General features: G+C 43.3%; 1 protein-coding gene across 2 annotated transcripts in view; it reads right to left on the bottom strand.

Moving 5' to 3' along the window:
* Nucleotides 1-363: 363 nt before the first annotated feature.
* The window catches only part of LOC139763068 (uncharacterized), a 33,783-nt gene continuing 16,561 nt past the window's right edge, over nt 364-17,585 (bottom strand). The window contains exons 3-5 of one of the 2 annotated variants that reach the window (XM_071688662.1): nt 14,764-14,894; nt 11,985-12,173; nt 364-10,513 (exon numbers count right to left, since the gene is read on the bottom strand). In XM_071688662.1, the coding sequence (XP_071544763.1) occupies nt 10,400-10,513; nt 11,985-12,173; nt 14,764-14,894 (434 nt within the window). In that variant the 3' untranslated portion in view covers nt 364-10,399. The remainder of the gene's footprint in view (nt 10,514-11,984; nt 12,174-14,763; nt 14,895-17,585) is intronic. The other variant, XM_071688663.1, reaches the window with a different exon arrangement.

Raw genomic sequence — 17,585 nt, 5'->3', positions numbered from 1 at the left:
CGATGATTTTCCTAGAAGTGAAGTGTTTAAAGAATTTGATTTACGTGCTAAGACTTCCTGTAAATGACCTAAGTTACACATTTTAACGGTCAATAGATGTCAAATAATAGATTGAGAAAAATACGTAATTAAGTAGCAACTACGTCAGCTGCACCATGAATGATTTTCCAGGTGACAGTTTGTATGGAGAGAATGTAACCTCACTGGTACTTAAACTGGTTTAGATGTCTTAAAAGCTCCCATATTTTGTTAGGTTTCATAACTCCGAAAATCGAACATGGTAACCTCTCCGATTCCAAAACTTAATCTTTTTTTTATTCTCCATATTTTCAGAGCCCACCACATAAGGAAATAAATAACCAATTTTTCACTACTATTTATTGAACGACAAAGCACACACACGGCGCGTTTAGTAAGAGTTAAGTACAGCAGAGCTAGGCTAGTTACTGGAGACTTATTAATATGCGGCTGGGCCAACACCGCCGCATACATCCAACATTGAAAGACCACTTTAGGCGGAAATCCGAAGGTGCGACTCAAAAGCTTGCATCAAGTGATACATCAATAGTTATAACTCAAAGTTTAAATCAAGTGACATACCAATAGCTATAGCTCAAAGTTTGCATCAATGGAAACCAATGAGTGATTTCAAGTTCTCACTATAGGAGTGATTAAAATTCGTTTTCAGATTTTACAAAATTAAGAACTATGATTTAAAATCTTGTATTTTTGCATTTACCAGCTGAAATATTTACAAGTTTCTTTGTCCTTAGAATTCCGCTCAAAGAGAATAAACGCCATCTTGGGCACTTATTTCCTGGTCCTTGTAAGACATAAACACTACACTGGCAATAAGCAATGCCAGGACTCTAAAACAACTTTATCTTCATAATTTATAGTTTATATATTTCAGTTTTTCCAAGAAACAAATATGACAGAAGATTTTGAAAATATGACCAAAATTTACAGATCATCTCTTGTCTAACTATAATTGTGACAGAGAAAGTGACGAAAGGTATATGAAGACCTTTTTGATTCAATGAACAACTGGGCTGTGTTTGAGTTGCAGTCGGCTTTCATTACCATACGTCTAGGTATGGTAATTTTAACTCTCAGGGTACAATGACTTACCCATTTAAACGCAATGACTAAAAGTCCATTTCAGTACAGTGAATTCACTCACCTTCGTACTCAAGTGGGTTTCGTCGCGCTGAATGAGATAAGGTGTTGTAAAAACGAAGCTTTACCATAAAACTAAGACTATAGTAGTATTTCAGCCAATCACAGCTCACACCACAGCCCTTAAGACCACAACAGTAAGGCTTTTTAGAACGCAACTGCATCAGGGAAGATCCCAGTCGAGTGAGCTTAACTAAAAAAAATCACACTTGAAATTTTTGACAGTTCAAGAACAGACCGAACAAGAACGTGGGTTTGAACGTAAATATGAAAATAAACAGAGAATAAAACGGTCGAACTTAAGAGGTTATGTTCTCAAGTACAAATGACTTTTGTGCCTTACTGGAGTAGTCTGTGAGGTCGCTTCTTCTGTCACAGTGGGGACGATATTCCAGCTCGACTTCCACCACAATATTGCACGTCGACCAGCTCCCTCTGGTAAAGCAACTTCAGGTCTGACTTGTTGGCTCCGTCTGGACATCCACGCCACTCTCAACTCACACCTATGTTCATCTCTTACCGCCTAAGTTGATACATCACGAAATACACTGAATTTAGCAGAAGCAAATATATGACGACTACACATCTCGAGTTTTAAATAATCACATTTCAAAAATGCTTAAAACGCATTCTAAACGTGGAGCAAACTTTTTTCACAAGTTTCGTATATAATCTAATATTTTTTTTAAGGATACCCTGAAGCCACACTGGAGAAACGGTCAAAAATACCTTTTGTTCTGGAAATCCAGTGTACTCTGGGATGGTTGAGGCGATGCGAGAGTCCCATGCAAGAACACCATGGGATGAACTGCCCGATAAACAAGGTGTAGTTCAGATTGGCATAATTCATCCAGTCTCGGCTTAACAACGTAATCCAGGTTCGGCTCTCATTAACCAGAGGTCTACCGTTATGATGTTTTATTAAAAACGAAAAAAAAAAAAACTGTTACTTGTACATTTGTATGCAAACAAATCACACTAGCTGCAAGTCTGGATACATCATACAGGAAGAACTCCCAAGGTCATGAGCGCCTATAAACTTAAGTAGAATCCCCGAATGTCACTATACTTGGGCCACAATCTCTGACGGTGAAATCTCAGATCTCCACGAACAACAGTGAAATCCAGCCACATAGTTCATCTCTTTTTTACACCACTTAAAAGGGAACTCAGTTGGCAAGAGTTCCACTACATCGGAGACTGGGCCTGAGTAGAACGAGATCCAAGAATACTACACCTACGTGCCCCTGGCCCGGCCAAGAGCTACGCAGTACAGACCAAAAATACGTGGAATGCTGTGCATCTTGTCCTGCGTCTGGCTGCTGGCCGCTGCTAGGATGGCCGACCCAATGACAGCTCCTAGGGCGGCTTCGGCCATCCACGCAGGATATAACACCATGACAGGTCATCTGTGAACACAAGAAGCGCCAGGGATGTGCGGGGATGCTTGCCTTCTTATAACCGACAGGAGCACCAAGAACAAGAATCAGAGGAGCTTTGCACAAAATATGGAAGCACTGTTGCCATTCTTAAAACAACCCTGAGGTTTGTTTATATATTAAGTAATGAAGTACCGTGCGTTTGTAGTATATGAATCACAGAATACAGGGTCATGTAAACATAAGTATTAATTCTATACAATTGACAGGAATTATATGCTTTTGTGAAGCTTATCTACATCCTGCCATTACTGGCCCATGTCCCGGGATGGGTCGTACATCTGGCGTGCTAAACCTTCAGTACAATGAGAAGTAAAATCGAGGGAAGCTTTCGCGACCTTATAACTCAGTCACTCTATTAAAGTTGTTTCTTTTTTTGTCATTCAACCTAACATCCTCCCTGTATTTTAATGACCTGCTCACTTATGGTTTAATAGTGATATTCTAAAAAACTAACAGCCTTAGCCCTGGTAATGAGATCAACAAAGTTTCCTCTATTTTACCCGCGAAATTCATAATTACCGTAATCTAAGTATTTTTTCCCTGAATGACTGTAATCCTAATTACTATAACGACTATATTCGATAATCTCATGCGTATAGCTAATGGCAACCCTCATCTTATTCAGTTTTCAGTAACATTTCAAACTGTCAGGTTTTCAAGCAAGCCCTCATCAGCTCCTGGTTATGGCTGACGCGTGTGGTAAAATGTAACACAGCTTCCTGGTCCTTCTTGTGCTCACAACAAGTCAGCGAAGTGACGCACTTTCACTCCTCACCCTGTTCGCCTGACAGCTCGTCCCATCGAGACAAAAAACCCGCACATGAAGGGTCGTTGTCCAAGACATTTATAAATCTGAACAGACGGAGGGTCAAAACCAAAAAAAAATATGTTGACCCGCCCTTGCCGTTCAAAATTGTCCACCACGGAGGGTCAAAAAAAAAAAAAAAAATGTTGACCAGCCCTTACCGTTCAAAAATGTCCACCACAGGTACCAAAGAGAAAAGATCAGCTGCAGGATCATAGTGTATCTCAGTAAGGAGAAAGAGAACAGTGACAGCGATATATATAAAGTTCCATCCTTCCCATGGAGGGAAATTGCAAGTCTTCGAACTAACGTCAAACTCTTGCCATCACAACAGCAGCCGGTTCAGGGCGTCAAGGGTGAGGGGTGAAAGGTCACCATACATATGGAATTCATAGGAGCCAGTCTAGATACATTATACTAATACCTCCATCAAAGTGTCAGTCATTTGGGTGAAGAAAACCTAAATAAGGTGGTCATGACTCACTCATGAATATGGGACGGGGGAGTATTTGTCTGGTTGCACACTGGAGAGCCACAAGTCACTGAACGTTACAAAACCATATTACTATGTAACATTTCTATATTCTTTAACCCATAATATGTATCAACTATATATATATTAATAACCCCTATGTTATTACCAGAACCCTAAACCTTTGTACAACCGGTATGAAATACTTTCCCAGAGTGGCTTAACACTCTCCCGTCCCGAATAATGGCCATGGCCTATCATAAACAAATTCATATTAATGCTTTCATACAACTATATTATATGAAATATGTCTTCATCTCTTATCAAGATAGGATAAGCTGCCTTGTATAATATATCCCCATGACAACAGCAGTACCAACTGGCATTTATACATAAATAATTATAAAATGACCTGCATCAAAACATATATCAAATGTTTACATCATCCTCTCTTGATCAAAGACTGCGGTTTATATATATATATATATATATGTATTAAGTACAAGCCAGTTACAAAAATATTACATAATAAGGCACACTGCGTGGTGAACACCATTACAAACCGGTACACAGTTGAGATAAAGCAGTGGACACTTCAAAACTATGTACTGTGTTAATACAAAATCTACAATACTAGAAACATTTGTTAATACCATACTGATTAACACAAATTCATGATCTCGGGGATTGTGCAGATCACAAAGGTAACATAACTACGTATTATATATAGGTATCATTTTTCCCTCTATGGTGCCAAGTCCCAGACACAGACCAACCAACCATGGGAGCAGATTTGGCGGTCTAAGTACAAAGGAGTCACGACAAGTTATGGGGATTGCATAACCGTCTTCTGCTCTTTTTTTTATGATTATCCTGAAAATATATTTCGGACACAAATCAAAATAGTTTACATACTTCCATTACAAATATGAGGAACGGCAGTGTCGCCGCTCGTTCATGTACTGCTTAACAAGCATACATTCCTCCCGTACTCAACAGCTTTAAGATGGCGTCACCTTAACCTAAACACGGTAAACAACACAACACACACAACTATGATTAATGGGGGCGTGAGGGGAGGTCTGGGGGCCTTGGCTGGGCGAGCCAGCAGCAGTCGCCATACTGGCACACGCCGACTCAAACCATTGGTTTTTGATGCCTTGTTTGGCACACATTGGAAGACTTGGTTAAAAAGCTACAGCAATCGGGAACATGGCTTTTCAACACGATAGGTGCTTCTGTCTTCACCCTCCACAAATACGGGATGTCGGAAGACTTTTTAAATGTTTTCCTCGTGTAATATCTATGAGTCATCTAGCAATTGCCTTGCTAGGTCGCTGCTTAATCCAGATGTAAGTGCAATGCTAAATGCACAAGGAAGATCCTAGTGTAACAGCGTCAGTTCGGCCATGACTAAAGAGATATGACAATGACATACATAACTTGAAGTCATTTTAATCAGAGGTGTTTACTGAAGGCACAGAAGTAGTGAGCGTGCGGGACCCGCCGCCGCCTCCCCTCACCGCCTACCCGTGGAATTGTTGGCGCCCTGGCGAGGAGCCCCGCGCCCTGGCCGTCACGTGACCCGCCCCCGCTGCTGCCCTCCTTCCTCAACACAGCTTCATCAACGCTCTGCTCCCCACCTTCAATTATCTTCCATTAAAAATGCTGTTTCCATAGTGGATGTATTCTGATTCCCAAACAGTTTATTCGGAATCAACTGGCTTGACCAATGTTGTCCATTTGATAATATTATCAGTTCCCTAAGGCACATGGCTGCCATCAACATGCAGTAATATCCCATGATATACGCTTCGTTACAATTTACAAATATGGCTGTGCTTGCTTTAGGGAGCACCGAGTGCGTCTTCAGAGAGTATAGGTGACTCAACCGCCGCTCTCGAGTCGCCATGTTACCAATTATAACATCTCTCGATAGTAATCATTTTAGGAATTTTCTCTTCCATATATTTCAGCCACAGGAACAAATCTAACGCCCAATAATACTAAAAGTGGGATATTCCCGTTTTTTACTAATGGCGGTAAAGGCTCGGTATTTGCATAATTCGTGGGCCAACGAATACATATCTTTTCTTTTTATTCTGTAGACAATACACATCGGGAAATTAGGTTGTATGGGCCTGTTGTCAGCGGCGTGGAGGTATGGCGATCAGGGAAACAGGCGGAGGGAAGTCGGCCAGGGTGAAGCAGATGGAACTAAATTTAGAAGCAACTCCCGCCGGCCACAGCACACCCTCCGCCCAGTCTCCTCCGCTGTTCCCCTCCAGACAGCCCGAGGAAAATAACTAGTTCCACATAAGTAATACAAACTTCTACGAATTACGCGTTGCTGGTGTGTCATTTTCATTAGAGGTTACTGCCAAGACATACTGTATTATACCGGAATCATAATTTCATGACAAGAAACACTGAATCATACACTGTAAATACTGAAGATATTTATGGAGGGGTTAGTATGCCAATTGCACTTTATACCCAATGTATTTCTCCGATATAGCGAAAAAAAAAATAATCAGGAATCTCAAAGTTAGTATTTGGTAAGAATAACCATGGTTTTACAATAAATAGATCCCTTCTCACTGGGTATATTGTATGAAATGGAAAACGAAAGGCTACTTTTAAGACATGATGGAGAAAGAATGGCAGACATAAGTAAGTTCTAAATCATATGTAAGCTTACTGATGAGATGTACGGAAGTAAAGCAGGTAGAACCTTATGCCTAGATCATCTGCCAAGTTGTCGCCAGCTTGACCTTCACATCTGGTAGTTCGATTTCTTACGTTAACGCGAACAGAAGCATTTTCAACAAGAATGAATATACTACTTCATCCGAGCCCAGCCTTGAGAATTATGAAACCGAAATCAACGGAGGTTTGAAAATCAGGACCGCGGAACAACTGTTTAATCTCAGCCAAAACAATAAAAAAACATCCTCATAGATGATTATATGCACAGCAAAACACATGCTGGAGGCCAATGTAATGTTGCCACAGCTGTGGTGAAAGTGAAGAACGGTTGGTCGTTTCGAAGACCTGTTTAGTGACGTCATCTCCCAAAACATAAACACAAACATGGCCGCAGCCAGCAAGCTCACGAGCTTCATCTTGAGACCCTTAAAACCACAAGTGATATTGTGTGTGTGTGTATATATATATATATATATATATATATATATATATATATATATATATATATATACATATATATATAAACCTCGCTCGTGGTCGGGTTGAAATTACGGTGAATTAACGGCATTTGACAATATCTCGCTGGTAATATTACCAAAGACAAAAATGTTCCTTTCTTTGTCCTTACCCTACGTAAATAGGAGACAGACAGTGGAGGTAGACGACCATTGCCGTCGGCAACACCCTACGCTGTCTGGTAGTCGTCCAAGGCTTTCACAAGTTTCACTAATTCGTTTAATGTCTCGAGAGGACTGGCCAAAAATTTTCACTAACCCCATTTACAGGACGTGTAGATGCGGCGGTGATCGAATCAGCTTTACTTTTACGCACTTAAAAGTTTCTTCCTTAGTTGTAGTGGATAAAAGATGAAAAAAAAAATCTAAGTGCGGGGGGTTTCGCTTGATGTGAAATGAAACATTAACGCTAGCCAAATGGTAATTATATCAACGAGGAGAGAGAGAGAGAGAGAGAGAGAGAGAGAGAGAGAGAGAGAGAGAGAGAGAGAGAGAGAGAGAGAGAGAGAGAGAATATTTTTAAATCGATGGATGGGGGGGAGGTATTGTTACCACTGAAATAAAATTCAGGACAAAGAAGTTTACTACTACGATGAATTAATACGGGGCGAATGGAGCCATGTGCAAAGATAAATTATAAAGATATCAACAGATGAACTCTAGATATTTTTGACACTCAATATTCTCCTCATCAATTCTCAGTGGTTAAAGCCAGCTTAAGACCATTGAATTGTTTTCTAAAAGTTTTATCTTTAATAAACCGGTTTGCGTCAATCATGCTTTTCTTACAAAGGTGCAGGAGCGTGGGGGCGAGGCGAAGGGAACGGGGCTACCCTCCACAAGCGGTACACGTCAAGCCTTAGGCTTCAACGACGCGTCGAGGACCAAGATGTCTTTAGGCCGCCATTACTCCGCGCTCGGAGTAGTTCGTGATATCTACTTCTCAGGCTCCACCTGAAGGGCCACTACCTATATCTTCACCAATCACTTTTACAAGTAGCCCTGGACCAGGCGGTGTGTGAACTCGTACAACTCGCTGATGAGCTGCATTCCAGAGTTTTTGATTTGAATACCGCCATGGAGACACTTAAAGTGGATATATCTATGCATGTATATCCTTCCTTTGCAAACTGTTGTCACAGTAAAATGGTCTCTCCTGGTGGCTTACGACGGTATTCAGGCAGTGTGTGTGTCAAGTATAATTTGGACAGCATACTTGATACGAGAGAGCACAGTCTTGTGATTACATAGCCTATAAAGTGATCATGAGGGGATGCCAGAGTTCGAGGAAGTTGAGGGCAGTCCCTCATTGCCATATACACAAAACTATGTTCATATAAACTACCACATACAACCATTTTCAAACTAATGAATGTGAGAATGCAAGTGGTTGTTTGAACTTTTTTTTTTTCAGTTCTGAAAGCCAACCAAGGGGTTAAACGAGTTACCACATAGATTAATTTGAAAATTTTCCTAACATTCTCCGTATAATACAAAATGAAGCTCAAAAGTATATTAATAAACTAAGTAGATAAGATAAGCACAAGCTTTAAAGTAGCTTATACTTTGGGTAATGCGTATATGAAAATGCACAATGTAAATGGTTTACACAAGACAACCAACTTCATCCATTCCGATTTTCATTTCCAAACTGAAAAACATTTTAGGCGGAAAAAGTTAATACCATTAAAGCAGATAAAGTATCTACTAGTGATTAAGGGGTTAAGCCTCAACCTCATTAAAGTCGACATTCCCTCATTCGTCCTTAAGAATAATAGCACCAATCTTCAGCACCGCCGAGACCAGTACATCGGCACCACAAACGTATCTCATGCATATAATTATATATATATATATATATATATATATGAAGAAAAAATACTGAAAAGAAGAAAATTAACACCCAATGTCTTCCAAGAGATACTAGTGACACAAATGAATCAGGAAATGAACATCCAAAAATGTATAAGTTTTCCCACCAATATCCTTAACAGAAAACTAATATATGGAAACAAAGAAAATGTTATCCTTAGTGTTCGAGGTATAACTTAGACAAACATTATAGGCACCAACAGGCATTATATCCAATTTACACAAACATTATAGGCAAGGAAACAGGCATTATACTCATCTTACACAAATATTATAGGTATATAGGCAAGCATTATATCCAACTTTCACAAACATTAGAGTAAGACAGGCATTATATCCAAGTTTCACAAACATTATAGTAATGAAGACAGGCATTATACCAAATTTCCACAAACATTATAGTTATAAAGACAGGCAATATATCTAACTTTCACAAACATTACAGGTATAAAGACGAGCATTAAACCCACTTTTCACAAACATTTCAGGTATGAAAACAGATATCATACCCAGGAAAGTAAATACACAAATCAACACAGAAAGGTCAATAATCATGATTGAACTGGTGTAATAGTACCGCATGCACTCCTCACAGACAGGATAAAAGACACCCAAGGCACAAGGCACACTTCCCACAGTAGCTGTGCACATTACTCCCCACACACTGGAGTCTGGCGGACCGCCTCCCCACAAAACACAGACCACACACTACATACTTGAAGACAAGGGCTTGAGCGTCCCAGTGTCGCGCTCTCTCATACTTCGAAGGGGCGAGGATAGCAAGTCAGGGTTAAGGGGGGTGGGTATATGGCAAGGGGAGGCATGACAGGGAGGTGTGATCAGAGAATGAATAGTGTCCCATTGGGCTACCCCGTCCACCAACTGGGACATCCAACAAATCCTAGTCTTCTTGGGGGGAAAACACAACTAAAGTGCTATTGTTTATTCCTCATTATTATGTAAGCTGCCATTGTCGTAGGAGAAATAATGTCAGGATTATCAACTTTCCAAGCGATCGTTCTCATTGCCATCTCTCTCTCTCTCTCTCTCTCTCTCTCTCTCTCTCGGGTGGGGATACACACACACACTCTCCTCGGGGCGACTTGTGGCTGGCTGGCCTTCGCTGTAGAGCTGTTTCGGAGGATAAGGGGGGTGTTGGGGAGGGAGGGAGGGAGGGAAGGTTTGCCTCTTGACCAGCGTCTGAAACCCAATCCGCCCTTGGGCAGAGGTTACGCAAGGGAGTGTGGCAGAGGGAGAGTGAGGGAGAGTGAGGGAGAGTGTGGGGTGAAAGAGCACGTTCGGTTCTATCCCTCCTCCTCCCCCAGCACATACACACACACACACACACACACACACACAGGGGCTCCTGAGAGCGGCGTGCGGTGCGGCCAGAGAGGGTGGACCTCTAGTTGACCCTCCTGCAGTAGTAACCCAGGCTCTTGCACTTCTCACAGAGGTGCTGCGGGTGCACCTTGGACTGGTCGGAGACATCTAGGCCGTCCGGCTTATCCAAGGGCCGCTGTGGGCAACAAAGACATCATTGTCTACTTGAGGGAGAGAAACGAGTGAATTAATCAAGTCATTAGAAGCTGGGGGAAGGCTGGGTGCCCTAATGCCAAGAGATAATGATGCGTTCATGATCCCTATCAGTAAGGCTACAATTAAATATCAAATCAAGTACTCAAAAGAAACTTAAAAATCAGGAATGTCTCAAAAATATCAGATCAAAAGAGGCATTTTATTTCCTGACGTTTGAATGTTAAATTAGGTACTCATAGAACTTTACAAATCAGGAATGTAAAAAAAATAATAGATTAAAAAAGGAATTTCATCTGTTTCAATGTCAAATTACTCAAAGAACTTTAAAAATCAGAAATTTCTCTCTCTCTCTCTCAAAAAAAAAAAAAAACTGATTAAAAAGGTATATTAATCTCCAGATGTTTAAGAATATTTGGATCACAGAGGAATAAACGTTGTCGAACACCCAGGAGGCAAAACAGCTTGATGGATCAAGCGTTATCGATGGCTGAGATTAAAGCTGCAAGATAAACGTGTTCTTGTGGGAGGGGTGTCAAGCTGTTGGGAAAGCAACGTGTATGATGTGTGGAAGATGGACTTCCCTTCCAGCTTACCACCACAGTCACAGACGTGAGGACGTATTGACCAGCCAGACCTCATATCTATCCTGTAAATACACTTAGGTTTACGCCATTTCATCAGTAACTCTATCTGGTTTACCAACAGGATGGAATGTACACTCTCTGAACTCACCTGTAGTTTACACTTAGGGACAAGGGGTTTACGGGATACTACAAAGCTAAGACTTTATACCCCGGACCAGATCTTAAAGCTAACATGGTAGCCTTGAATGTCTACCCCCAGAGTGGCAACTCCCTTCAAAGCCTTCCAGAGGCAATTCTATATGGCAACTCTTCACTAGCCCCACGAATGGCAACCCCCACTACTTCTAATGACAACTCTCCCTTTCGTTTTTTTGCTATGGCAACTTTTCCTCACATGCCATTTGCCACATCCCAGTCTACCTGCTGTCCATGGCAACACCTCTGCCATTTTGTGCCATCATCCTCTCTCATGGCACTTCCCTAACACTCCCATCCCCTGGCAACAATGGCACTGAGACACTTACCTACCATATCTTCGTCCTGAGAGATGAGAGAGAGAGAGACTCTGTTTCATCCTGAAGACACGCTCATAACGTCTTTCTCTCTCTCTCATGGCAACGCTCCTCTACCCTATGGCAACGTCATCGCAACCTCCAAGGAAACATCTCTGCCCTATGGCAAGTCCATATCTCTCCCTCTAAGGCAATCATCCCTTTCATTTCCTATGGCAGATCCCCTCTATCTCTCCCTCCTTCCCCCCCCCCTGACGACGGAGCATGCACCCCACGGCAGAGACACCACCCCCCCCCATGCATGGGGTGACTTGCCGCCCACGAGACCTGGGAGCAGAAGGGCATTAAGACTCACGGGGCAGTAGGAGCTGGCACGGACCTGCTTGTGGGGGTAGACGTTTATACGGCACTTGATGCACTCCTGGCCGCAGTTAGCCCACGAGTTCCCACTCATCCACTTCCTCTTACACTTGGTGCACCGGAACTCCCCGAAGCACCGCTTCTTGCCCTGATACGGTGTCAGGCCCTCGCCTTTCGGACGCGCCTGAGGTAGGGAAGAAGACCAATAGCTGTGAGCGATGTGGGGGAGGGGGAGGAAGGGGGAAAGAGAAGGAGAGAGGGGAGGTGCGTGTCATCAAGATCCTGCAGAAGAGGAGGACTTCGAGGTGACGCACAGCTAGCTGCAGGAGGACGTTTCAAGGAAAAGGATGGAAAGAAGTGCAAAAGTGCGGCTGTAAGAAGCTGCTGTGGGAGGGTCGTGGGAAAAGTGGATAAGGTCGTTTGCAGATGAGGAGACCATGACTGAAAACGGGAAATGACGAAACCTGGTGGGGGGGTTTATACAAGTATTTCCTGAAGGAGAAGCAAGGAAGGAGGGTGGGACTGCGGCCGAAGGATGGTGAGCCTCCTGCAGAAGCGATGAAAGAGACGTTGTATACATGGGATACCGGAGGGCGCTCTGCAGCTGCAGAATGCTCAGGACTACAGAGGTCACGGTGAGGGAGAGCATGTGGTGGAGATGACTCTTGCTGTTTTATAAGAGGAACAACAAGGGGGTCAGACCTTCTTCAGGAGTGCGCGGTCGCCTGCTGAAGACAAGGTACTGGGGGATTCTTGCTGAGGATCGTTGGAAATGAAAATAAGAATTGGGAAGAGTTGGAGAATGGAACACTTTAAACGTGTTTTATGATGATCTATCGACATCATAATACAATGATACACCATCACCAAGACACATTTACATAATAGTTATGGATAGAGAATTAAAATGATGAATCCAGAGGCCAAAAACCCGAAGGAAAAACCACAGAAACATATTATCAGGTTCGTTCCAATCCAGTACACAGCATCTTACACCCAGGTGGAACATCACTCGAAAACACATCAGAATCTGGGAATTAAAGGCAACCTAATTCAAGTTAATGTTAATATAATCAGAAGTTAAGTTACTGATATATAATCAGGAGTTAAATTTCTGATACATAATCAGGAGTTAAGTTACTGATACATAATCAGGAGTTAAGTTACTGATATATAATCAGGAGTTATATTACTGATATATAATCAGGAGTTAAGTTACTGATATATAATCAGGAGTTAAGTTACTGATATATAATCAGGAGTTAAGTTACTGATATATAATCAGGGGTTAAATTACTGATATATAATCAGGAGTTAAGTTACTGATATATAATCAGGAGTTAAATTTCTGATACATAATCAGGAGTTAAATTTCTGATACATAATCAGGAGTTAAGTTACTGATACATAATCAGGAGTTAAGTTACTGATATATAATCAGGAGTTATATTACTGATATATAATCAGGAGTTAAGTTACTGATATATAATCAGGGGTTAAATTACTGATATATAATCAGGAGTTAAGTTACTGATACATAATCAGGAGTTAACTTACTGATATATAATCAGGAGTTAAGTTACTGATATATAATCAGGAGTTAAGTTACTGATACATAATCAGGAGTTAAATTACTGATACATAATCAGGAGTTAAATTACTGATATATAATCAGGAGTTAAGTTACTGATACATAATCAGGAGTTAAATTACTGATATATAATCAGGAGTTAAATTACTGATATATAATCAGGAGTTAAATTACTGATATATAATCAGGAGTTAAATTACTGATATATAATCAGGAGTTAAATTACTGATATATAATCAGGAGTTAAATTACTGATATATAATCAGGAGGTGATTCACTGTTTGCCAGGCGGTGGGCCAAAGGGGAGTGTACTTGAATAGTTAACTTGGCGTGACGGGAGGTGGCGGTGATCCGTGTGCCCGTCAGGCGGGCGTGGCCAGCGACGGAAGTGACGTCAGGGCGGGAAGGAGCCGCCTGACTTCCGGCTACGTCATCCCCGTCAGGGCGGGGCGTCTGTTGGTGGCTCCCTAAGAATACAAGAAACCCACACACGACCCGGGGGCAGCGGGGTGGACGCGATACCCCTCGGCCGCAGAGGATGTTAACCTCCCGTATTTAGAGACGAATTTCCACCTCCATGAAACACAGAGAGCACGTTTAATATCCGTCTTTCGATCGTCTTTGCGAAGACCGTATATACCAAGTCGTACGCTGCCTCCCTCGAAGCTCCATCACACCCATGCAGGACTCAATGGAGGCGTTGCTTATCTACCTTCTCCGACGCCGTGATATGCCAGAGGTGTGTACACCATCTGATCGGTGTATAATACCAGTTGAAATACGACAATATTGATGCTTAGTTGCAGAGGAACTCTCCGTTGCCCACTTTACAGAGTGGGGGGGGGGGGGGTGATGATGGTGAGTTAGAGAGTTAGTTCCCCTATACGTACACAAACCCGAGCCTCAGACTGCCTCTGGCGAAGCTGTGGGTCCTGATGGGTTCGACCAGACTTGCTTCTTGATCAGGATGGCCGAGTACCCCCCCCCCCCCCCCCCTCCACGTTGATGGCAGTCAACGGAAAATCTCAAAAATCCTTCTCTTCACGAACCTCATGTGTGTTGAGTAGATAACATCCCAACAGACATCAAATAACTCATAAAGATTCACAGAAACGCGCGCAGACACACGAGGGTTGAGGAGTGGCACAGACTGCAACAACAGAAGACGGGACGAGGGAGGTACCTGGGGGCATTCCTTGATGTGGTGGCCCTTCTTGAAGCACAGGTGGCACAGGTAGTTGGGCGGTAGCTTCCTGCCCTTGGCTTTCTTGTCCAGCCCCAGCGTCAACTCGCTCAGCTGGTCCGCCAGCTCTCCTGCAACGAATAGATATAAACATCAAATTCTAAGATTGTTTGAAATGCGACTCAATACCCTTAAAAGTAATGCTTTCAAAACTATCCCAATATGCAATGGGATATAAGGTTGTAGTAAGGGATATAGAGGTGCGTGTCACTGGAATATCCCATGGTTGACTTATGACACCAGTCGACTATCGACCCACTATGCAACCCTTCCTAAATCGACGACCACCACCCCTTCCGATGCACCTCTTCACACCACCCGGCAAGACTTCCATCTAATAGACCTCCCTCACCATATCCTCACACCATATGATCTTCATCACATCTTGACCACTTCTACTTCATTATCCTCATCTCCAACATGGTGATAACCTATCTCCACTGCCAGTAAGCCTGGCATCTCTAAGGACCTGGACGAATTAGGTCTCGCAGCCACACACACACACACACACCAGAGCTGGGACGAGCTTACCTTACCATCGTGCGAGCTGCTCGTAATTCCCTCACACCGCCTGGGTTATCCTCAGTACCGAATGCTATCGGCCCATCCCTGACTCTACGTCCTCAGCCGCCCCGATCAACCACACATATCAACCATCCCTGTCAACCATTCTTATCAACCGTCCCTGTCAACCAATCCTATCAACCGTCCCTGTCAACCAACCCTATCAACCATCCCTGTCAACCAATCCTATCAACCGTCCCTGTCAACCAACCCTATCAACCATCCCTGTCAATCTATCCTGTCAATTGTCCCTTTCAACCGTCCTTTTCAACCGTCCTTTTCAACCGACCCTATCAATCGTCCCTATCAACTGACCCTATCAATCATCCATGTCAACCAACCCTATAAACCATCCTTATCAACCACAATGCCTAATTTTCTAATCCCATTCGGAAACCTCTCTCACTCCCCTTCTTACTTGCTTTCATTCCTCTTCCTTCCCACTGCTATCAAACTTTAACGGGTCATTCATGAAGAACAGACTCCTTCCCAACAATCAGGGGTAAGTAATCCCACACACACACACACACACACACACACACACACACACCCTACAAACCCCAGCTGAGCAAAGTGTTTCATATTTTCTACGTCAACAGAAGCCAGTGTTGCGCATCTCTGCTGCGGGATCCCTCGGGAATAGAACTTTTCTCTTTACTACATGATATAGTTATGTATCAGTTGCTAAGCTGTGAGAGAGGGTGTGGTTTTGGCGTCTCCATGATAGAGGGCGTGGCGTGGTGTGGGTGGGTGGGGTAGGTGGGTGTCGGGCTGAAAATAGTAACAGGCTGGTGGATCATGGGGGCGACGGATATAGAACCCAGGACGAATACAGGACAAAGACGTCGAGCTGCTTTGTGGAGTCCAACTGGTCTGGGGTCATGTTTGGGGGGGGGGGGGGTTCGACTGGTAGGGTTCTGTATGTCTGGGGGTTCAACTGGTAGGGTTATGTATGTCTGGGGGTTCAACTGGTAGGGTTATGTATGTCTGGGGGTTCAACTGGTAGGGTTATGTATGTCTGGGGGTTCAACTGGTAGGGTTATGTATGTCTGGGGGGGTTCGACTGTCAGGGTCAGGTATGTCTGGGGGATCAACTGGTAGGGTCATGTATGTCTGGGGGTTCGACTGTCAGGGTCAGGTGTGTGTGGGGGTTCGACTGGTAGGGTCATGTATGTATGTATATCCCTTAACTTGTCCCATTTAAAGAATAAAAGTGTCTTTAAATGGGACAAGTTAATCGTTAGCCTTAAAGGCTGGAATGTCCTCGCGAGTGTATATGGCAGTATGTAATCATTTTAATTTTGGGATTGGATCATCTGATGAGGGATTATGATCATCATACTCATGGTCTTGGATCATCCAAGTGAGGGATTACAACACAATCAGCTTCAGGGTCCAACAGGCTGTTCAGTGCTGCATCTGCAACATGTTATGCAACCTGGCTCGTCTGGTGTCCCCCCAGGTAGAGGAAAGTATCTCATTAAATTCTTTTTCAGAATTTACGAGAGACTCGTAATGGTCGTTCATACACGAGCCTGTGTTAGTGCGGCCCAGCCCTGTGCCAAGGCGTCGTTAAAACTCTTCTACTTGACGATTCCTACGGCATCTCTGCTCTTCATTGGCTCTAATTAATATAGATCGTCTCCAGACTACCATTCCATATGGCATGATGTGGGCGAGGCATCTGACCTCACCAGAATATTTCTCTCTCTCTCTCTCTCTCTCTCTCTCTCTCTCTCTCTCTCTCTCTCTCTCTCTCTCTCTCTCTCTCTCTCTCTCGTGTGTGTGTGTGTGTGTGTTATCATGAATCTCTCGCGTCCGTCTGTTCATGAGGAGAGAGAGGCACTTCTTGACCCGCCCTGATTCACGCGCTTTACCGAAGGGGAAAAGGGAAGGGGAAGGGAAGGGTTGGGGTTAAAGGACTCTTGGGTGTTATCTGGTTCACTAGTTCCCCCAAACCTTGTGTGGTGATGTGAGCACACACCACATCCCCTGTGTGGTGATGTTGGAACACACACTCCAGTCCTGTGTCGTGATGTTGGAACACACACTCCAGTCCTGTGTCGTGATGTTGGAACACACCACAGCCCCTGTGTGGTGAAGTTCGCACCCACTCCAGGCCCTGTGTCGTGATGTTAGAACATGCAATGCTGTACTTGTCTCTCTCAGTGGGCAACTCATAAATGGGATTTTGTATA

The sequence above is a fragment of the Panulirus ornatus genome, chromosome 46, assembly GCF_036320965.1.
Source record: "Panulirus ornatus isolate Po-2019 chromosome 46, ASM3632096v1, whole genome shotgun sequence".
In the NCBI taxonomy this organism is placed as follows: domain Eukaryota; kingdom Metazoa; phylum Arthropoda; class Malacostraca; order Decapoda; family Palinuridae; genus Panulirus; species Panulirus ornatus.
Note: the sequence above shows the minus strand (reverse complement) of the source record. Positions and strands in the feature narration are given on the sequence as shown.